The sequence below is a fragment of the Sporobolomyces salmoneus genome (genome assembly GCF_050403485.1).
Source record: "Sporobolomyces salmoneus JCM6883 DNA, S_salmoneus_JCM6883_v1_ctg3, whole genome shotgun sequence".
Taxonomy (NCBI): Eukaryota; Fungi; Basidiomycota; class Microbotryomycetes; order Sporidiobolales; family Sporidiobolaceae; genus Sporobolomyces; species Sporobolomyces salmoneus.
The window spans coordinates 23,104-45,677 of NW_027481160.1; the positions used below are offsets into that span (position 1 = coordinate 23,104).

At 51.7% G+C, this 22,574-nt stretch overlaps 5 protein-coding genes across 5 annotated transcripts; 2 read left to right on the top strand and 3 right to left on the bottom strand.

Moving 5' to 3' along the window:
• Positions 1-597: 597 nt before the first annotated feature.
• On the bottom strand, positions 598-4,895 carry JCM6883_002114 (lipase family protein; the record flags this gene model as incomplete). Its single annotated transcript, XM_076628797.1, has 10 exons — positions 598-665; positions 727-876; positions 941-1,635; positions 1,700-1,952; positions 2,007-2,129; positions 2,188-2,212; positions 2,285-3,004; positions 3,062-4,348; positions 4,420-4,471; positions 4,552-4,895. The coding sequence occupies 10 exons, from the start codon at positions 4,893-4,895 to the stop codon at positions 598-600; spliced, it is 3,717 nt and encodes a 1,238-aa protein (XP_076490980.1).
• Positions 4,896-5,321: 426 nt separating this feature from the next.
• On the bottom strand, positions 5,322-7,184 carry YHC3 (amino acid transporter YHC3; the record flags this gene model as incomplete). The annotated part of the gene is made up of 8 exons (XM_076628798.1): positions 5,322-5,450; positions 5,514-5,886; positions 5,946-6,054; positions 6,120-6,405; positions 6,477-6,734; positions 6,795-6,926; positions 6,987-7,037; positions 7,113-7,184. 8 exons carry the CDS (start codon positions 7,182-7,184, stop codon positions 5,322-5,324), a joined length of 1,410 nt encoding a protein of 469 aa, XP_076490981.1.
• A 494-nt stretch (positions 7,185-7,678) lies between these two features.
• Positions 7,679-12,145, bottom strand: JCM6883_002116 (argonaute/piwi family protein; the record flags this gene model as incomplete). The annotated part of the gene is made up of 22 exons (XM_076628799.1): positions 7,679-7,892; positions 7,962-8,048; positions 8,112-8,163; positions 8,236-8,274; positions 8,349-8,466; positions 8,539-8,714; positions 8,789-8,897; positions 8,966-9,021; positions 9,086-9,217; positions 9,294-9,382; positions 9,453-9,602; positions 9,666-9,807; positions 9,866-10,176; positions 10,238-10,306; positions 10,371-10,407; positions 10,470-10,608; positions 10,678-11,011; positions 11,079-11,308; positions 11,380-11,430; positions 11,491-11,706; positions 11,781-11,865; positions 11,961-12,145. 22 exons carry the CDS (start codon positions 12,143-12,145, stop codon positions 7,679-7,681), a joined length of 3,021 nt encoding a protein of 1,006 aa, XP_076490982.1.
• A 927-nt stretch (positions 12,146-13,072) lies between these two features.
• On the top strand, positions 13,073-16,437 carry JCM6883_002117 (uncharacterized protein; the record flags this gene model as incomplete). The annotated part of the gene is made up of 3 exons (XM_076628800.1): positions 13,073-13,085; positions 13,145-15,528; positions 15,589-16,437. 3 exons carry the CDS (start codon positions 13,073-13,075, stop codon positions 16,435-16,437), a joined length of 3,246 nt encoding a protein of 1,081 aa, XP_076490983.1.
• Positions 16,438-21,415: 4,978 nt separating this feature from the next.
• On the top strand, positions 21,416-22,284 carry JCM6883_002118 (uncharacterized protein; the record flags this gene model as incomplete). The annotated part of the gene is made up of 3 exons (XM_076628801.1): positions 21,416-21,803; positions 21,870-22,100; positions 22,247-22,284. The coding sequence occupies 3 exons, from the start codon at positions 21,416-21,418 to the stop codon at positions 22,282-22,284; spliced, it is 657 nt and encodes a 218-aa protein (XP_076490984.1).
• Positions 22,285-22,574: the final 290 nt, after the last annotated feature.

Here is a 22,574-nt window from a genome sequence, read left to right on the forward strand (position 1 = left end):
AGGAAGAGTTGAGTGAAGGAAGATGAGAAGATTGAAACGTTTCGAAAGGGCGCGTGCAGTTCAAGTGATTCGGATTCGAATGTTGAACGATGCACTCGAGTACATCTGGACCGAGAAACGCGTCGGAATCAAGGTGACGAGTCGGTCAGAGACGATGCAGGATGAAAGGAGCGATTTTGCAAATTGTTGACTGCAATTGTCAGAGCTCGAGTGTGCAGGACTCGACGACTTTGCTATCACATTCGCCAAGCGAGTCGGCGAGAGAGGGAAAGGGAACGAGCGAAAGAGGTTTCGTGCGAAATTGTTTCGGAAGGAAACCTTGAGCTCAAAGGAATGAGAATGTAAAACTATGACTGAGAGTAAAACGTAAGGTATCGAAGACAACGACAAGCACAAGGCACAGATAGAAAGATGAAGGATAGAATCACAGAGAGGGAAAATGCGAGGAAATGAAAACAACGACGGAGACAAAGCGGGAAAGGGTTGGGAAAGGGATTGGGACATATCTCGAGATGGAAACAAGGGAGACATAACATGATCGCGTATAGCAATAGATACATGAGAATAGGATAAGGGGAGAGGGCAGAGTGAGCGAGACTACATGGCTGCAGCGGCGAGTAAATCGCAATTCGTCTCGTAGCGCTTTGGGCTGTGATCGCTCAGCACTGTGGAGGAGGGAGCGTCAGTTAACGCCCAGCATCATAGAAGAGTAGAGCAGAGACGTACTGCTACGGCTGAAGATGGGTTCGGAGAAACGTCGTTCAACATCGTCGACCGCTCGGAGGAGAACTCGGCGTCCTTCACGTCTTGAATAGTTCCCGTCGCCAGAATCACTTGAGACCCAGACAGTGTAGTTCTCGATGACATACACAGATCCTATCGAAAACCATGGAAGAGAGATCAGCCGAGGACAATCGGCGAAAGTGAGAAATATGCTTACCTGGAGGGTAAAGTTTCTCGTTATCGCTTGAAGCTCTGATCGTCTTCCTCAGACTCCACAGCCAGTCACTCAACTCGGCGTCGTCCGCCATATCGGGTGCCAATAGTGAAGGATCGGTGTAGAAAGGCTCGAGCGCCTTGTTCTCGCTTTTCCCGCTTCGAAGTTCTCGATCCGTCATTGGAACTAATCGGGATTCCTCCGTAGGATCCGTCAACGCTTCGGGAGTGATTCGATCTTCGGATGTTGGTGCTCCAGGGAGTGGAGGAGGTGGGCTCTTCGACGTCCCAGCTCGTTTCGCGATGAATCTCCTTTGACAAAGTCCGACTACTCGACCGATAATCTCCTCGGCTACTCCAGTCTCGGCGTAGAACCCCATCGCCATCGTCTTCATGTCTCGTAGTACTCCGATCGAGAGAGTCGGGACGATGTCGAAATTATGTACGCATGAAATGATCAATCCTCGAGAGTATTTCGCGAGATCGGGAGAGGCGACGCAGGGAACTCCGTAAGTGTAGCAGGAAATGGGTCGACCGGGAGGTAGTCCAGACGAGAAGGAGGTCACGAAGGGGCTGAAGATGGGAGGCCGAGGAGGAGGTCGTCGGTGTTCTTCGATGATTTCGGATTCTTGACGTTCGTAAGCCGTCGAAGGAGTTGCCCAGAGAATCGACAGTAGTGCAGCGACACCACCTCCGAGACTAAAACGCTCGAAGAAGACTGAGCACACAGATTGGAAAACAGAGAAAAGCGAGGAGAACTCACCTGTGACCGCAAATCACGAGTCCATAAGTTGGAAATCGTTCGAGCGCGTCCTTGATGACATCGTGCACCGTTCCACGTTGAAGTGTCGTAGCAGAGAGGAACATTCCAGAGTGAACGAGGTAAGAGCCGTGAGGATCGGCTTCGGGAACTGGAATCGGTTCGTAATCGCAAGTGAGGTCGACGAGGATGTCGGAAAGTCCGAGAGAACCTCGGCAACTGAGAACGACAGCTTCGACCGAATGATCGACGGCAACTGAATCGAGAGCGTCAGTCTCGAGCTTGAGAGAGGAAGAGAGACTGAATTTACCATAGTTAACGATTGGCGAGATCTTCTCGTTACTCAGATTCGCTTGAGGATCAGTGAACGAAGAGAGGAGGATATCTCCGACGTGGATGCCGACATGGTGAGCGAAAGAGTGATTATTCGCATCTAGAGAGAGGGACGAGATCAGCTCTGAGCCGATTCTGCGAATTTTCAGTCGACTCACGAATTTCGGTGTGGGGGAATTTGAACTGTGGATAGGTACCGTCTCGATTGATCAGTTGTCGATTGCTGAAGAATCAGTCTGGAGAGTCACCACGCACCTCTGATTTGGCCAAACCGAGAATCCTCAAGAAACTCTGACCATAAGCTGCAGAGCTATACCTCGCGAAATGTTGTAAATTGCTGACGAGGTGACGTCGAGGGAAGTTCGTGGTCTTCGGCTCTGACTCTCTCTCTCGAGAATCAGAGATGTGTTTGCATGTGGTCGTCAAAGCCGAAGAAGAAGAGGTGAGAGTCGAAGGAGAGCGACGACGAAGCGGAGGAGAGGCAAGTCCGGGCGACAAAGGTAGAGGGAGAGGTTGAGGTGGGAGGTTTGGAGGTGGTCGATTAGCGGAAGGAGGGGCGAGGGTCGAAGCAGAGATTGAACGTTCGCGCTTCTGGAGAGACGGTGAACCAAGAGAGGGGATCGGACGAGGAATCGACTGAGCGTGTTCCGGTGCTGGAGTCGGAGCAGTGACGATCACTGATCTTGGTGAGATACTGGTGAGAGGCGTGGGAGGAGGTTGTCGATTGAACGGTTTCGCAAGGGCTCGAAAGACCGATTTTGACTTGCTATCGTTCGAAGGCTTCGGCGAGGCGGTTTGACTGCGAAGCGATTCGACGGGATCTGGAAAGCTTCGGGACCATCCGATCGTTGCCGAAGGGGAGGGGGAAGAAGCGGCCGGACTCGGGAGAGAGGGTGAAGGTTCTGGGGAGTGAGCGACTCGGCGAATCGTTCGCTTTCGCTGAGTGAACTTCTTCGTCATGGTTGAGAGGACGACCTACGAGACGACCGAGAGTCAGCAAGGATCGAGAGATGTAAAGGGCTGGATCCTGACCGGAAGTTTCTGTCTGTTCGGAGCGGAGGATACGAGAGGCTCAGATCTCGCACGAACTGCCAAGCCTCTTTTCCCGTTCAACGCTGAAGGTATTGTATCGGTTCCATCATCCGTGTCCATGCTATCGCTCGTCACTTGTTCTCCGACCGCGATCCAGTCCTCCTCCACCTGGTCGGTCAGGCCCATTAAGCTCCTCTTTCTTCGCCCACGAAGAGACGGATGCTTGTCTTTCGTTTGGCGAGAAACGATCCTAGCTGGTCCTCCTGTTCCTTTTTCGAATTCTTCGATCGTCCGCACGGTAGTCGTCGTTGTCGTCGTCGTTTCCTCGACTTCGATCTCGTACGAGTATCCCCTATCGTGTTTCGGTCGAATGATCCTCCTCTCTCCACCCGCGCTCGATCCCGAATCTGTACCCTCCTCAATCTCCCTCAAAGCGATTCGAACTTCTTCCGGCAACTCTCTTTCGTCGAGTGCTGTCCCGTCCTCCTCCCATACATCGACATTCGGTGCTTCGAGGGTTGTCGAAGAAGTCGAAGTCGTGATCTCGGGTAATCCGACGAGTTCGCTCAATTCGTGAACGATTTCTTCTTCTCCCGGTACTTTGAACTCGAAGCTTTGGAGCTCATCCTCCAAAGTGGTCATCCCGTCCGCGAGGTCGACTTCTCCACTTTCCATACCTCCTGGGAGACTGTCGGTTGTACTCGTCGTTCGACTTCTTCCCGCTCGAGGGGTTCCTCTCCGACTGAATCGTTCGTACTCGCTCCTGACATCGGTCAAGACATTTCCACCTCCTTCTTCCTCCGACAATTCGAGTTCACCAACGAGAGCCGAGAGTCGTTTCCGTTTCTTTGCTGTCGTGGTCGGTGGTCCCGCGTATCTTCCCACTCCCGGTCTCCCTCCCCCTTCCTCCTCCTCCGAGTAATCGCTCGCATCATGATCGACAACGATCGTACAGTCGTAGACAACCCTCATTTTCAACTCTTTCAACGTTCTCCGATGAGTCGCAGTTTGTAAACAAGCGAACGCTGTGATCGCTTTCGTCAACGCCGTCAAACTTGCGATCTTCCCTCTTTGAGCGAGTTCACTCCGAGGATCTTGGAACGTCAATTCTTGTTGAACGAGGGAGATGATCGAGGAGAGAGCTCGGGAAGATTCGTTTGAACCGAGAATCGAGTCTAACATTCGAACGGATTCTTCGGCGGCGGTGGAGATCGTTTGGACTGTGTTGAGAGTCAGATAGAAGGAGGACATGGTAAAAAGCTCGGCGAGGGTGAAGGAATGATGAATCTGGAAAGCGAAAGAGGCAGAAGTTTCAGCATCGAGTGAACCCTGAAGGTCGAAAGGGCTGAGAGCCTTACAAGATAGATGCCGAGATTCGTGTACTTGTCGAGAAGGGTCAGGAAAGCATCGCTGTGAGATGCAAGCCATGTCGAATCGTTAGTCAACGTGAACAGCGACATGGAATCGATTCGAGTAGATGGTTCACTCACTCGGTCTTCTTTCCATCCTCATCTCTCCCGCTCCAGTCCAATCCTCCTTTAACATAGTGCAACGCTCTCGCACTCCCCACAGCCGCGATCAACGCTCTCCTCGTAACTCCCAAACTGGCAACAGTCGATCCTTGCAAAGTTTCGAGAATCGCCTCGAGAAACAATGCCGAAGTTCTGAGGGACACTCTAGCCGCTAAAGAGAGGGCAGTGACGAGTTTCGCGAGGTTTTCGGGCAGAAGAGTCGGAGAAGTTGAGAGACGAGAGAGAACGAGGGATTGAGCGAGTGGACGGTGTGAGTTGAACAGGTCGAGACTAGTAGTATTCATTTGAGCTATTGTAGACATGATTCACCCGATTCGCGAGGGTGCCGAGAGAAGGGGAGGAGGAAGGAGATGAAGATTGATGAGGGGTTGGGCGACAATGAGAGGAGAAGACGGGTTCGCGTGAGTCGTATATCAATTGTACAGAATCCAGCGTGGGCAGTAGTCGAGTCGATTGGGGCGAATAGAGGGAGACGAAGGAGAATGAAGATAGTTCGGAAATGAGCGCGTGGTGGACTGACTGGCGGCGAGGCTCGACTGCTTTCGAGTACTAGTGATGTACAGCAAGCTTGTCGTCGAAGTGATGGACGCGAACTCGTGACTAGAATAGCTGGAGCAAAGATGAACATCGAAGATTTTTCGAAAGATTCTTCTCTTTCATGTGAAACAGCATCGTTTCGTGGAAAGGGGTCCTCCCTCATCGATGCAAAAGAAATAGTCTGAATAGTTCTACAGCTCTGTACAGTGAGTTCTCCCTCTGCTCACTTGACTTCGACACAACCTCGGTTCCAAAGCGGACGAAATCAAACTCGCAACGAGAATTCCGCTCGTATCTGCGAATCCGACACTCGCGATCCTCTATCCCATATCGAGCACTCGTTCAGCAGACCGCTATGATGATGATAAGATAGGAAGACTCACGAATTCTTTCTCTTGTTCTCTCCGTCTCGAATCTTTCACGATTCTGCTACTTCCGCCAACTTCCAACGCGTCTTCGTCTCCTTGCCCAACTTCCTCGATCGCGGTCCCTAGTCGATAGAAGCAGTTGACGTAGGCGGCACCTCCACACAACCCTTCGCAACAAACGAGGAGGATTGTGATCCAGGTCGCTCCTGATTCTCCCACCAAATTAACGAACACCGAAGTCGTCGATTCGAGGATTGTCAGAGCGAGAATGACGAGTTGTAAGATCGTCGGAAGAGGGAGGAGTGAGAGAGGCAGAGGTGGGAGATGGAAGATTGAGAGGGAGGAACGAGAGATGAAAACGAATGTTTGGTACAACAATTGCCAAAGACTGCGACGACCGAGGTGTTAGGGCCATCCCACAGGTGAAAGAGTGGTTGAAATGCTCACGGGTAGTAGTCTCGCAAGTTTTTGATCATTGAAGCCAGAACGGGAGAATCTTTTCGATTCGGAATCTCGTACAGCAGCGTTGGAGCGACTCCCGAGTTGATCGTATACTCTGTTTCACAAGACTGATTAGTCAGATACCTTGTGCCCGTCAAGTCGAATATGGGGATGACTGACCAGCCAAGTAGACAAAAAACAGAGGGAGCATAAACCTCGCGAAAAGCGGTCTCGCCAACTCGAACTTCTCCTTTGTGGTCAGTCCCGGTAACTTCTCGAGTTGCCGTTCAACTCGTGCCATCACTTGATCCTCCTCGAGTAGAGATGATGTATCCGAGGTTGCTTCGGCGTCGAGATTCGGCAATGGGGCGTAGGGAGTGTCCGAGGAGAAGAGCGAAGTCGGTTTGAACGAGGCGAGTGACGGTAGAAGAAAGAAGTAAGTCAACGACATGCATAACGGTAAGAACTGATTCGGGGAGGGGAACAATATGAGTGCCTTGCGGTTTCTCGAACGATATGAAAGGAGGAAAGACTGACTGAGCAAATCAATAAGCCAGTTCGAACTCCCAAGCCTCGCAAGATCCACCACAATCCCGCTCCGATTAAGCCTGCCGCACCAGTGCCGCTGCTGAACCAACCCACAGCTTTCCCTCCGAGATCAATTCCATCTGGCAACGACAGAGAACCGTACACTGTCGCGCATTGAAGATATGTCATCTCTCCTAACCCTGAAGAGAATGACGCGATGGAGATCCCGAGAAGACGAAAGAACAGCGTGTTCGAGAGGGCTACAATCTACGAGAATCGCAAAATTAGCGGAAACCTTGGTACGAAGGATGCAGATGGAGAACGTACGAGAATGCCGGCAAATGATAGGGCGCTACAACTGACGATTCTTGCCTTATATCTTGGCTGACCTGGGACAAAGTACGGCCACCCAACTTTGACGAGAAGTGCTGGGGCGATGTTGACGAACAGAATCAAGCCCTACACATCGCATTCCGCGTCAGCCGAGGGTAGGAGGTGAAGAACAGCGAAATTACTCACCTTGGGTGTAGCTGCCTTGTCCACCAGATCGAGCGCGGCGGAGAGAATGACCTAAAGAGATGAAAGCCTTTGCCCGACTCAGCTTCTCAGACTCCAACGGCGAAGCTGAGCAGTCGAGGTACTCACGACGTAGAGCACATTGTTCAGGGTACCGAACAGGAAGAATGAAGCGCCGAAAGCTAGATGGATCGGGATCATTTGAGATGAAGAGTGGTGGGATGACGAGGACAGAGACGAAGGAGGGTAGGTCGTGGGCATGCAGATGCACGCCCTGTATCGATAGAGAAGTCGAGAGGGTCGAGCTTGTCGGAAATGAAAAGTTGAGTGAGGAGAGAGAAGTCAAAACTTCGCAATCAGCATGAGAGCAGCGAGCTTGCGAAGGGAGTCCCCGTCTTGAGTCAAGTGGGTGGGCTGCTTCTTGGTAAGCATCCTAGTCGGGGTGACCTTACGACAGTCGCTCCTGGGCAAGAAAGAGGCAGATTGCACACGCGAAGCAAGTCAAACTTGTTTTCGACGTCCGCCAAACTTCGCAAATTTTGGAACAGATCACGGATTACAAAGTCGAGACAGTCAGGTCGTTGGTACATCGGCTACTCCACTTGCTGACAGAAGCCGTCTTTCTTCTCTTTGTTGTCCATTCAGAATCGTACATTTGAGCCACTTCGTCGTTTTCCTTCTCCCTCAAACCCCGTTCAGAGCCACCACATCGCCGGAGGGCCTCCTTGAGCTCTGAACATGTTCCTTCCAACGACGGTCTCTTCGAGTGTCAAACGGCAAGCTTCAAGATCGGCGCGGCGAGTCTGGGCAGTAGGAATCGCAGAATACGAGTGTTCGGTAGAAGCGTCGTAATTCCCTCCATTGGCGTTGAGCCAGCCTCGGACTCGTCGTCCGATCACGTCGGCGTAGCTAAAACGAGAAAGGAACTCTAATCAGTAAAGGATGGGAAAACAGAGAGATGAAAGAGATCAAGCTCACTAAACGGAAGCAGGCAAAGAGACAGCACGAGTACAGCGTTGAAACATGTGAGCGGAATCGTTGGCGAACTCTTGCACGTCGTCGGCACTGCAAGCGTCGAAAAGTGAGTACAAGAATCGGGATAGGAGAGGAAGCTCGATCGAAGCTTACCTGAGATTGTTCTCGTCGACCAAGACCAAGTAGCGAGTGGCACGAGTCGTTCCTGCGAGTAATGAACAGATGTCGGCGGAAGCCCGACGAAAGAAGGCATTCCGCCGGAGATTGATTGACTCACCTTTGATTCCCTTATGCGAAGCGAGGTAAAAGTCGAACGCTGTTATCGGAGTCGACTCAAGCGTCAGTCATGGAAATTGTACAAAGAAGAGTGAGAAGAGAGGAGAGTCGTACCTCTCGCATCGACAATGTGAGTATCAATGACCGTTCCAGGCGAAATGTTTTGTACGTTTTGACCATTCTCAGCGAAAGCTCGCAGATGATGACGTTTAATCGTGAGGATGAAGGTGAGCTGTCGTCGGGAAACGACACATGAGTCAATAACGAGATTCGGCGATACCCGTCGAGAGCGAATGAAGCTCACCTTTGGGTTCCATTCTTTGAGACGGCCAAGGAACTCGTCAATGCAAGCTTGTTTCGCATCGTCCGACATTCTAGCTTTGTTCCTGACCGATCCGACGAATTCTCGATGTTCAGCGCTCGTCGGATCGAGGAGGGTTTGACGGAAGCGATCGAAAGCTCTGCGAGCCGAAGCAACCTCTGTTGAGAGAGATCCCAATTGTATCGTTAGCGTACTTCACATGCGGTAGGACATTCGAGAACGAGGAGCCTACCCGTTCTCAAGACTTGAGAGATTTCAGCCTCAGAAACACCGTCGCGGAAGAAAACGATCGAAACAGGTGGACAACGAGGTTGACTGAGGATACGACGGCAAAGGAGGTCCTGTGAGTTGTCGAAGGAGCATCGAGTTAGAAGCTGACGCAGCAAACGAGGGAGAACCGAAAACTAACGAAAACCATCTGCTCGAGGTAGACAATCGTTTCTTGCTTCTTCGCGCGAGCGGTGGCTGCAAAACGCGAGATGAGCATTGTAGTGAGAATCGCAGCTCATAAGGGGGAGAAACGACTTACGAGGTGCTCCCGGACCAGGTTCGAGAAGAGGTTGAATAGTGATCTGCTCTTCGTGCAGAACTCCTTGTTCATGCATCGAAGCGGTAACAACCGCGATCGAAGGTTTGTCCTGTTGATGTGAAAGATCCGCACCTAGTCGTTATGGATTCAGACAGAGAGAGGGAATCAGCCTTTTTGACTCGAGAACGGCGAGACGAAAGAGACTGACCGAAGACCATCGGAGCCATCGTTTGCATGAAGTTGTAGGGGGGGCTGTCAGGGCGTTCGAGACGGAAATTGAACCCAGAGAGCTTGACACTGTAGCGAGACGAGGGTAGTCAGATCCAAGCTCGAAGTGATGAACGGCAGAACGAGAAGCGCGAATTACTTGATCTTGAGAGCACAATTGAGATGGAAAGTGAAGTCGTTTGTCTTGTTCGAAAGTTTCTTGTGAACGAGAGCTTGTGATGCGATACCTCTACGAAGGGTTTCGAATTTGAACTTGTCGTAATCTTCAGAGTTTTCGCTCTCGAAGAGCCTGTTAAGCAGAATCGCTTCAGCTTGAGCATTGGTGCGAAGTAAGGAAGAAATCCAGGTGTACCAGAACACGATTTGAGGAGGTTTTCCGAACACGTTCTGAGCTTGACGGAGACCGGTCATGATGACCTGTGCGACGTCGTCGTGATTTTTGGCGAGGAAGAGACCATTGTCAATGGTCGCAACAGTGCGAGAGACGAGGACACCTTTGGAGCAAACACTGGTGAGCACGGTGCGAGGTCAAGAGGCGGAGAAGCGACTCACCGAGATTTTCGCAATTTTCGAAGAAGTTCCGCAAGAATACCGGCGCGTCTCTTTGCATATTCGGTCTCGCTAAGATGACGATTGCTGATTCGAGCTCTCGACCCGGAGTGATGAATTTTTCGGTAACGTCTTGTCCTGACTTGATGTGTTTCCAACCTCCGTCGTTGACCCGAGCCGTGACGAATCGGGGCTGACCTCCTTGTCGACGATCTCGAGGTCGTTCAGCTTGGTATTCGATTCGAGGAGGCGGGAGAACTCTAGCTGGAACTTGAGTTTCGTTGTTGGCGACGGTGACTCCGAATGATCTCAAACTGCGAAGAAAGGGTTCCTGTCAGTAGAGTCGGACAATAGCTGATAGTACGGTTGACTCACTGAGCGAGTTGTTGTTGCTGCATGCTACCGTGACGTTGTCTCAGGATTTGGTGGAGACGATCTCCAGGTCTGAACGGCGAGAAAAGAGCCTCGTCAGTCTCATAAGCTGTCAGCAGCGCAGTTAGAGACTTACTCTAAGATCTGGAATGAAGCAGCAAGCTTGGTTTGTTCTGTTTGTTTCCAGGGAAAGTGAGCTCAAAGAGAAGCGAGTTCAAAGACGAGAACAACTGACCAGGACTCAAGCGATGGGTCCACTTGTTTCCGGGATCGACGGTAACTAGCTCCATCGGTACGAGAACTCCTCGCTTGACTTCGAGGAGAGGAATGTCGGGGTGTTGAAGTCGAGTGCCGTAGGTGTCACGGAAGAAGTCCTATTCACGAGAGCGAGAGACCCATGAGCAACTATAGGACTCGTTTGATGGGAGCGAAGGCGAGCCTACTTCGACGGAGACGACTCTCCCTTCGACCTCGAACGTGTGAGTTCTCGCAGACAAGAATTTCAACCCACTCCCTTTCAATTCCATTTTGAGGTATCGATCTTTTCCAGCGGGAACTTGACGACCTCGATCGACGGTGACTCGGACTTTACGTAGCAAGCGATTCGTGTAGACGATCGTCGTGCCATCAAGTCGACCGTGAGAGACGTCGAGCATTCGAGGATCCCGAAGATTCGTGATGCTGAGAACGAGATCCATCAAGTTCCCGGTTTGGACGTAGGCTCCCGATGTAGTGTCGAGGTTGAGTTGAAGTCCGAGCGCGCAAGGTCGAATCGATCTATCAGAGCGGAAGAGTTAGTTTTAGGCGGACTCTCGCGACTGAGACGAGGAAAGATACTGCTTACTGGAAGAAGCCCCTCCAGAGCTGAATACCCTTGGGAAGCCTGACACTTGCGCCTTGATTGTCCATGGGGAAGAAAGAGGTACGAGTCGAAGAGAACAGGAGAGAAGGAGTGTGTCGGAAGAGGACGTTGAGAGCTTGAAGAGCTTCGAAGACGTCTCCGACGTGTGCTTGACCTTGACCCGAGATGTACGATTGCAAAGAGTCGAGAGGAATCGAGATTGGGTTTTTGATCTGAAGAGAAGGATTCTTTCTGCAAGTCAGCTTTGCCAAAAGTCACGATGAAGAAAGATTCCATCGCTTACGGTGGCCGTGAAGGTACCTCGCCTTCCGTCAGGCAGAGTGATACCGTCGATCTATGATTGAAGGAAGTAGGAGTGTCAGGAAACCGCTGGTATCTCATCCAAGGACGGGACACGAAATCGAAGACTTGCGATCAAAGGCGAAGACGGGAGCTGACGGTTCGAGTAAACGACGTTTCCACCGTCGTAAGCAGGTCTCAATCCAGCGAAACTCGCGACGTGAGTGGTTTCAATCTCCCTCCAAACTTTCCAGAGAAGCGATTTCGGAAGAGGTTTCGAAGGAGCTGTGGATCCATCAGATCGGACTCGTGCGGCGGTTGCAATCACGATCTAGTATACATACGAGGTCAGCTAGGCTACTCGCGGAAGAGTCATACGGTTGGAACGAGTGGGTAGGAACGCACCTCGTACTTCCACCAAATGTTTTCCCCTTCAGGAAGCTTAACTTTGAAGGTATTCGCTCGGATACCTAGAATACGCCTCCCTTTCCTACATGAGCCATGTTTCGTCAGCTCGCGAGAAGAGAGCGGAGATAAGAGGAAACAAGTTGAATGATGAAACCGGATAGAACGGGGAGTACTCACCTTCCTACTCCAGGCCTACTCATAGGTTCAAGTACTTCATCTGACCTTGCTGATGGGGCCGGACGGGTCGCTACGTGTGTTTCAGGGGTTTGAGCGGGCGTCTGTCCAGAGGTCGGACCTGGTGCTGGAGCGGGAGGAGGGGGAGGGGGAGGAGGAGGCGGACCTCTGCGAGGAGGCATTGACATTGCTGACGAGTCTGTTTGATGAAATGTTGTGTTGCAGAGAGGAGAGAAGAGAAGAAGACGTCCGCTCAAGCTTCTTTCCTCTTTTGGCGCACGTGAATGTCAAAAGCGAGCTGAGGGGAAGGAGTAAAATCACAGTGTAACGAACTTCCCGAATGAATGTCAGAAGGTCAACTTGTTGTCTCTCTCTCTTTCGTCCCTTTCTTGCTTAGTTCACTGTTCAGCGTGTACCCTACTGTTGAAAGTACCCCTCTCCGCAGCCGTTCGCCGCCGAAATAGGAATGAAATGTGTCCCTCAGATTTTCGGAAAATGACCCGGATCGCCACTCTCTGTTAGGGTCTACGTCTACGAAAGACCCAAACACTGGCTAGGAGTACTACTCGGCTGCGAAATATGAAAGCAAATAAGCAAGAATAAATGCGGAATCTCTTCGACGTTCTTTTTCTTCTTTCATCCAACTCTACTCGACCCTTACTTACACAGCGCCTACAGTAAGAGAACAGACCTTTCTTCAACCGCCGCCAGTCTCGGCTGCCCAGCGAATACGCCGCCTCCAGGGAGATTCCTTCCGAATTCTTCTTTCCCCTCTTCTCTTCCCCCGATCAATGAACACCAGTACGACCTCTCGCAGTATCTCAGCAGTCTTCAGTATCTATCAGTACACTCCTTATACCGCCACCAGGGCTGGCCGACGTCAATAGACGAGCACAACGCAACTACCTCTAGATCAAGTTCTTTCAACACTCTTCTCATTCGGATTACACTCGTAGTACGCTACGAGACCGCCTCAACTATACATACACAACCTACATACACTTCTACTGCAACACACGTATCGGTTCCCTCTCTCTGTCGTAACATCTTTGTTCTCAACTATTTCCAACCTACCTTCTTTCAACCGCCCCTCATCCCCTTCATCCCATACCGGAATGGCTTCAAACAGTGAGTAATCTCGATCCCACTATACCTTGTGCCACTCGTGCGATTCACGAATGCCTTAGCTGATACTTTTCTTCGATTCGATTCTCTCCCTTGTTCTCCAGACGCAAACCGTTTGGCAGGATTACCCAAGATCCCGAAACTCAAGAAAGCTAAAAAGTCTACGAAATCAACGAAATCGACCCCACGTTCTCCCCCGAAACCGGCTTCGAAACCCGTTGCTCCCGCACCTCCTCCTTCCTCCTCCGGTCCTTCTTCCACTTCTGCTGCCGCCCCTCCAGCTTCTTCTTTTCCTATCGAGCTATCTGATGACGATACCCTCTCTGAACTCGAATCATCGTCGGAAGAGTCCTCCTCGGAAGATTCGGACGATTCCTCAGATGAATCCGATTCTGATGAGGAGAACGAAGAACAACCTGCAGTACCGGCCCTCCCTTCCCTCTCTTCCCTCGTCTTGCCTCCTCTTCCACCCCTTCCTCCTCTCCCGACCTCCCTTCCTACGCCCGTCGCCTCAACTTCGAAAGCTTCCCTTCCCGTCAAATCCTCTTCGGCGACAAAGAAATCGCACTCTGCCCTTCCCACCGCTTCTCTAGTCGCTCGACCGAAATCCTTCAAACCTTTCAACGCAACTACGACCCCTCTCCCATCTCCTGCTCCCTCAAAACCCCAATCCCCCGCTCAACCTCCATCCCAGCCTCAACCCAGCGCTTCTTCCTCCACCTCGAAACCTGTCAAAGCGATTCCGAGCTCAATGACTTCACCTTCCGATCTCGCCTATTCTCCCTCGAATACGACTCCTCGTTCGACGATCGGCGCACCTCAGAGAATGTCACTTCGACAAGTTTTAGCTTTGTCTCTCCAAGAAGCGGAAGATCAACAGAAAAATTCATCGAGGGAGAATACCCCCGATGCGAACGAAATCATGAATTTGGCGAAAGGGAAGAAGAACAAGGATAAATCGAAGAGGAAAGAAAATGGGAACGGGAACGGGACGGGGAAGAAAGATGGGAACGAAAGTGATAGCTCTTTGAGTACGGTCACTTCCGCGGCGAGTTCGAGTGACAGCGAGATGGAACTTGATGATGGAGTCGGAGATGCGGAGAACGATTTGGGAAATATGGAGAAGGAGGAGGAAAAGTTATTGAGGGCGGAACTCGAAGCGAAGAAGAAGAAGTCGTCAATTCTCAAGGGGAAAGGGAAAGCAGTGATGGATCCTCCGATTACTTTCGGAGGAAATCAAGACGACGTCGACATGGACGAGGAGACGGAAGATGATGAGGAAGATGACGAGATGGACAACTTGAAAGACGCGTGGGATCAGAACGTGCGAGCGATGGAGCAGATCAGGAGGAAAAGAAATCAGTCAGGGTCAGGAGGAGGCGATATCTCGTTCGATCGACAATCGGATGGGGATTCAGACGTCGCAATAACGGATCTACCTCCAGGGAATGGGTTCGGCGTCGTCACTTGGTCAGATTACGACTCGTTCGGCAGTGAAGAGGAAGACGATGGGGCAGAAGATGGAGTACCGAAGGAATTGGAAGAAGATCAACTCGCAGAAGTCTTATTGGCGGAAAAGACAGGAATTGCAGGAGAATTCGAGAAGGAACTCGAGCAGCTCTTTGCTCTTTCGGAGGCAGTCGTCGGACCGATACGACACGACGAATACGAAGCTGGAGATATGTGGTTCGAAGCGTTGAGCGATAACGATGGAAGTACGGCCGACGACGAATCGGATGGAGAAGAAGAAGACGACATCGACGCTGAAATGATCTTTGGCGAAGATGGAGAACTCAAAAAGCTATTCGGAACGAGGAAGAAACGAAGATATTCGGCTGTCGACTCGAGCGCGGGTGAAACCGATTCGGATGGAGACGAAGAAGCGACAGAGTCGGAGGACGATCGTGATGTCGAATTGGTCAGAGTTGGAGTCCACCTCGACGAGAAGAAACGACGACGGAGAGAGGGACAAGGAGAAGGAGAAGGAGACGGCGTCGAGGAGGAGAGTGAGACGGAATCCGAGTCGGAAAATGAAGAAACGGATTCGAGTTGCTCCGATACCGACATCTATCGTTACGCGCCTCGTACCGGAGCTCTCGCGAATCTCCAAGCACCAACTACCGCCGATCTCGCTTCTCTCGAAGAACCTACTCCTTCAACCTCTTCTTCCTCGACTCGCCCGAAACCTCCTTTCGCCCCCTCTCGTCACAACGCACCCTCGACTCTCGAAGTTCCCGCTTTCGATCACGTCAAGGGTAAAGCGAAAGCAAAGCTGCCGACTTTCAGGCGACGACTTCCGAAAATGGGCACTTTCGACACGACCGAGAGGAAACAACAAGCGAGTGAAAGTGAATCGACGGCACCCAAGATCGTTATCGTAGGATCAGGTGATGAACTCGCTCCGAGTCCATTCCGGGTGCCATCGAAGAAGACGAAACGACAATCTGTGAGTCTTCTTTTTCGTTGTGTCTCGGTTCGAGAACTGACGCGCTCCTCCGTTCTTCAGGTCACATCACCTCGACGGGCTCGCTCGGATTCCCGTATATCGACGACCTCCGGTACTTCAGGCTCGACTTCCCTCGACCCAGGCAGCAATTTCGGATCTCCGGTTTTGGGCAACGTCGTCTTCCCCGAATTCGATCTCGAATCACTCCTCCAAGACTCGGTGTTCGACGCGACTGATAACGAAGACGCAGGAGGAGGAACATCATCTGAAACCGATACTGGAGCCGTCACTTCGCAACCTCCTCCCGATTTCTCTCGTTGGAGCCGAATCCCGATCGGAGCGTTCCGTAGTCGCACGATGGGTGCCTCTGGACGTCACGCGCCTTCACAGGTCTTGACGGCTCAAGCTGCTGCGACCGAACTACGAAAGAATAGGAACAAACGACGGAACTCTTCTTCGACTTTGGCGAATCAAAGTGATCAAGGCCGGAAGCGATCGTCGAGTCGCCGAGGGAGCGAAGACGAGGTAGCAAGTTCAATTTTGCGAGATCACAAGGCCGTCAAGTCATCCCTTCGTCACACTCTCGGAGGCAGCCCCCCCAGAGCGAATGGGAAGAAGAGAAAAACGATTCGATCGAGAATGTTGACCTCTCCCGTTCTCGCTCCAACTCTTCCTTCAACGAAACCCTCGTCCTCATCTTCGACAAGTCTCGCAGCCGTCGCCGCCGCCGTCTTCAACAAGAACAAGAAGAAGAAGCGTTCGAATCGTTCGAAATCTCCTGCCGATGCATCGACCTCGTCTCGCTTACAATCCCGTCAGAATTCGACGGTTCCTCCTCCTGCCTCTTCCGCCCCGTCTGCTAATCTCTTACCTCTTCCTCCCGCTCTCTTCCCCAAATCAGGGATCTAATCTATCTCGCAATTCGCATACCTCTCTTTCAGCTTTTACCTTTTCGCATTATCTTACAACCCTCTTGTATCCATCTTTCTTATCATCCTCGCACCCGCAAACTTATTGTCTTTTCTGAAACATTCATTCATTTCTCGCAAAGCTGACGCCAGAACGAGGCGCTTGGCAGAGAGCACCGTCGCACAATACACAGCGCTATGTCGATGGGGAACAGGTCAGCCCATACGACGATGGCATCAAGAGGTCAGCGGGCGAGTTCTGGTGGTTGGTCGAGTGAATGGCCGGATTCGAGACAAGCTTGCGATTCTCCTTTCTCCTCTCTACCTCGCACTCGAATCACTCGCGATTTCAGAAGCAGCACAGACAGATCCATAGCACTCTCTTTGTTCTCGAGCGAAGGTCAAGCGATCATTACTCGGCTCTTTGACCCTTTCCTTTCCTTCATCAAACAAGCGACTTTAACCCATTTCAACGAGTCTCGAGGCCCCGCTTAGGCGACATGTGGCTGGATCCAATGGCAGCCTTCCTCCACTGCGCGGCTGATCGAACTTTGATCTCTACAATTCCTTCCCGCATCTCTGACCTGTGGTCTCGAAGCCGAAACATCCCCCTCGCACACGTCCGCTTGAGTTGGTGGCCAGAAACGGATGACAAGGCCGGAACCAAGACTGCGTTTTACCTGGACAACTTTGCTGCTTTCCTCAAAAAACGTTCCCTCTCCACTCTACGAAACATCTACCTTGAATCGTCTCTTCGTGATTCGACCGACGTACCATCCGTTCTACGGCACTCAGTTGACGATTTCGTCGGAAGGTGTCAACAAACGCAGGTTGAAATCACGTTCGAAAGCGGTGTCAACAATTTCCTCGTGGACCCGTGGCTCTCGCCTACATTTGAGAGAAGACAGAAGAAGCATAGGGAAGGACAAGAGAGAGGGGACTAAGGATGAATGAGAAGATATCGAGTCGCGAAACGTTCTTTTACACAGCTTTCATGTTTTACTCCTTTCTTTTGTCGTCAACTCAGCTGTACCGTCCCTTCCTTTGTGCAACTTCACTACTCGCTTAACCGAGCGTCGAAACCGTACCGGCCTCTGTCGCAATCGTCATCAAGAGAGAGAACAATTCGCAGAACGCGAATTCTCTCTGCCACCTCGCGTTTCATTTTCTCCTCGTTTCTCACAATCTTTCTGATCATACGAGCTTATCGACTCGTCGTGCCGCGTGCCGCATTCCGAAGTTCTGGAAGCGGATTTAGTACTGATTGACTGACAGACTTTGCGAGCGAATTCATTTGAAAGCGAATTTCGAGTACAAACGTTCCAAGAAAGAAAAGCGAAAGCGCGAGACTCGACAACGAGGCAAAGAGAATAGCTCAAGACAGTCGAGAAGTGTAGAGGAGCAGGAGAGCCCAAGGGAAAAAAGAGAAGAGCTGAGAGCGTCGAAAAACCAATCGGTTCGGAAGAGAGTTCGCGAATTCGAGCCAGACGATTCAGCACGAGCTTAGAGCGGAGAACAATAACCACGTGCTAGCGAGAGTCAAGCAGAAGAGTCGAAGGGGACGTCGAGTTCAGCGCAAAGCGAGAATGAACGAGCGAACCTATTTTCCCCGATACTTGCAGGATAGCCGGCCCTTGCGGAAGTCCAGGTCGCAAAGGGTAGAGCGAGTGCTTTGGACGTCGGGTAAAGCGGCTGGCGGGACGGGGAGGGCTGACAGTCAGATCGAGTGAGTTTGAAGAACGACACCGAATATCGAGCGAGGAGAGATCCCGGTGGGACTTGTCGCGTTCGAGAGGGCAGCTGGTACTGAAACCGATGTCCAGAGCATCAGCGGGTGAGTCTGGTCGTTGTCGAGTGAGTGGTATCGAGACAAGCGTACGTTCGTTCCTTTCTCTCCTCAGCCCCTCACTCGGTAGCACTTGCGACTTCAGGACCAGCACAGACACAGGAACAGTACTCTCCGTGTCTTGAAGCGAGTGTCAGGCGTTTGACCCCTCGACTCGTCGACCCTTTCCTTTCCTTTCCTTCATCAAACAAGCGACTTCATTCCATCTCAACGACCCTCGAGGCCCCGTTGCAGGCTCCGATAGCTCAGAAGGATACTCATTAGTACTCTGAAGGAGTCTGGTCATCTTCGGCCCATGAGTCGAGACCTGTTCCGCTTTACTCGACTCTCCCACCCTCTCTGAACTCCCCCGTACTTGCGAGACAGAACCACTGACAAATATACACTGCTACTCGGTAGATAGATCCTTATTCGGCACCTCACTACCTCCTCAAATCCCCTTCCTTCATGAACAAAATGCTCTCGAATCTTCCGCCTGAACTCGTTCGCGAAATCATCGACTGGACTATCCCGCATTCCTTCCACTCATTTACGTATCAGACTCGACAGGATACTCTTCGCTCCCTCTCCCTCGTCTCGAAACGATTCAGAGCGATCGCGCAACCTCTCCTCCTCGAGATCGTTTGGATCAACCCGATGCGAAACCTCAATCGCTTCCTTGCCGGACCAGGAGGAGGAGGAGGAGCGGGGGAACAAGAGCGAGCTATCAATGTCAAGCAAGCCCTTCTGTCTTACGGCTCGCTCGAACCCACGTCGGAAGACTATCGCAATCTGAAAGAAATGCTTTCTTCCGTCACGGCTCTCTCGATGTATCGCATTCCCGAAGCGATCCTCTCGTGCACTGAACTCGAGTCTTTCAACAGTGAGATCAACCTATTTGATCCGGGGTTGCGAGCGGGAATATTCACCATCCGACTTTTCTGCGACAGATCTCACGAGCCTTCACCTCTCCAACATCGACTGGAAAAACCCGCGCACCTTCACACTCCCGCATCTTCAGTCTCTCACTTTGCACTGGCTCGACTACGCCTTCGTCTCCTCCTTCCTAGACCTCGTCGCTCTTCCGAATTTACGAAACTTCGCCTTCTACGACTTCCCCGTCGATGTGCTCCAACAAGCAGCATTCAATCAAGTACTCCCCAAACTCGAGACGCTCTGCACGCTCCACCGTGAATGGACAACTTCTGCCTACGCTTTCCTTCATGCATATGTCGACAAAACGTTGATCATTTCGCACGTCGCCAAACTCTCGGATCTTTGGTCTCGAAGACAACACATCCCCTTCGCCCATTTACTCATCTACGGAACACACTTATCGGACGACACCACTCGTTCTTCTCTGGACGACTTTGCTTCTTGCATCGAGACAAGTGCCCCCTCCTCTCTGAAAACTATCTTCCTCGATCTGTCGCTTCAGGGTCCGAGGCATTGTACCGCCACGCTTACATCACTCAGTCGAAAACCTAGCTCGAGTGTGTCAACAGAAGAAGATCGAGGTCGTCTTCGAACCAGTTCCTCGCAATTTCCCGATCGACCCTTGTATCTCTCCCGAATTCGTGAGAAGGGAGAAGGAACGCAGGAACAAAGAGAGCGGGAACTAGAGGGACTACGGGCGATAGAGAGAGCACAACGAGTCTTTTCCGAATCCTCTTCATCTTTCGACTTTCTCCCTTCGCGTTTCTTTTAGCGTTTTGTATTTTGTTTTCTCTGTGCAACCCTACTATGGACTTTGCCTACGTGCCCGTCTGAGAGTGAAGAGAGCAGAGAGAGTGCTCTCTTCGTTCTCGATGTGCAAGCGAGCGAGCAAGTTTTGGTAAATCGGAGCTGAGTAGCGACTTGCGAAGCGAGCATGTCGGGACCACGCCTTTTCGATGCGGACCGGAGGACAGTCAAGGCACAATTCAAGCGAACGTCTGAAGGGATTTTGGCAGCTCGAAGTCTAGGTCGTCGCGGACAGAATAGTCGCTCGAAGCGAGCAAGCAACAACACGAAAGTGCAACGTCTTCCACGCAACTCTATTGTTCTAGCCCTCGAGAAGTAGCGAAAGAGGGGTCCTCCCAGAAGAGAGAGAGTGAGAGTGAGAGAGCGAGAGAAAGAAAGAGAGCGCGCAGGCGTGAACGGAGCGAAAGGAGCAGCAGGATAATCAAGGATGAGCGGAATCGTGAGGGAAGTGCAGGCTTTGCTGTAGGTAAAGCGAAGAGGACAAAGTGCTGAGCAGTGTCGAGAACGAGACAGGGTGGAGGAGCGAGGAGAGAGCGGTGTGAGGGCGAAAGAAGCGCGATCCCTGTTCCAAAGGTCGGACGGAACGCGGTCAGCGGATTAGAGCTTCCGACGCCACTCGATCCCGTGGTGATAGCTTTGACAATTGAGACTGGTGCGATAGTCGTGAACTGTTCTGAAGGGTCGAAAGGAATCAGCCCCAGAAGCGGAAATTAGCGAGACTGAGCAACTAGAAGAATCTCAACCACCCGAACCGTGAGATTATCTGTAGCTACCTTATCTCTACGCTACCGGGCCAGATGTACGCACAAAGCTAGATCAAGCGTTTCGATGGTGCTGGGAGAGAGCGCCGAGAGACGAGGTTGAATGACTTGCGAGATGGAAGGGATGCCTGTCGAACGGGAGATATCGGAGATTCCATGACGTCATGAGAGCTAGCTGACATATCTCCAGATCATGGGACGGTTCTAGCGGCGCATTGGCGATAGTCGAGTGAAGGGATTGCAGACAAGCTTGTGATTCTCCTTTCTCCTCTCTACCTCTCACTCGAAGCACTCGCGACCTCAGAAGCAGCCCAGACAGGCCGACAGCAGTCTCTTCGTCATCGAGCGACTGTCAAGCGACTGACCACTCGGCTCTTCGACCCTTTCCTCTCCTTGATCAAAGAAACGACTTCAAACGTCTCAGAGGCTCTCAAGGCCTCCCGCGACATCCCGATTAGGTCAAGACTATACTCAGAAGTACCCACAAGGAGATTGAGAACTTTTGGGCTGCAAGTCGAGACACGTTCCGCTCTTTTTTCGCTCGCATACCCCCTCTTGAAGCTCTGCACACCTGACGCACAGGACGACTCGCACTTACTGTACTCAGTCAGCAGCTTTACACCTCGCCCGACTCTTCCCATCACGCAGTCATGCCCTCCTCCCTTCCGCCTGAACTCCTTCGCGAGATTATCGAAGCAGCGATCCCTCATTCCTTCCATTCTTCGACATACGAGACCCGCCAGAAGACTCTTTGCTCCCTCTCTCTCGCATCGAAACTATTCCGAGCGATCGCACAACCTCTTTTACTCGAAATCATTGAGTTCGACGAACTTTCTCGACACGACCCCTTCGCCGCCGAATCAGGAGGAGGAGGAGGAGGAGGAGGCGAACAGCGTCAAGATATCCTTTGCAAGCAAGCTGTGATCGATAACAAATATTACGAAACTAGTCAGAACTTGACTCAGAGGCTTTCTTCCGTCACGAGCCTCACTTTTTGGAGAGGAATTCCTGATTCGTTGGAACTGCAGTCTCTCAACCGTAAGCCCTCTCATATGCTGTGTGCACAGGATCCACAGAATCTCACCTTTTCACTTTCGTCAATAGATCTAACCAGCCTTCATCTCTCCTCTTCCGATTGGGAACTCCCTCGCACTTTCACGCTCCCCCATCTCCATTCCCTCACTCCAAGATGGGTTGGTCAATACATGAGCTCCGCCCTGCTCGACCCCGCCGTCCTTCCAAACTTGCGAAATTTGGTCCTTGCAGAATTGAACATCCGGTCGTTTAGCACCTCATCGATCGATCGACTCCTTCCTCAACTCGAGACAATTCAATGTGACCTGGAGCTGTGGTCGGATCCAAGGGCAACCTTCCTTCACTGCGCGGTTGATCGAACTCTGATCATAGACTTCTTTCGCTACTTTCGCCTGTACTCGTGGCCTCAACATATTCCCCTAATCCACGTACGCGTTCTCGACCAGGTGTCACATCATCCCCTCGACGTCGAATCACGCTCTAGGCGCGTTACTGAGCTGGAAGATTTTACGGCTCACGTCGAGAAAAATTGTCCCGCCACCCTTCGTTCCATTCACCTGGACTCATCACTCGACAACCGTTCGACTTTGCCACCAACGCTACAATCTCCGGTCGAGCGTCTCATTCGGGTGTGTCAAGAGAAGAAGATCGAAGTCGTTTTCGAGAAGGGTCCTCGCGTGACGTCGGTCGACCCTCTGATCTCGCACGACTTTGTGAAGAGGATGAAGGAATGTCGGGAGAAGGGAGATAGAGGGAATTAGCAGGGTATCTTCT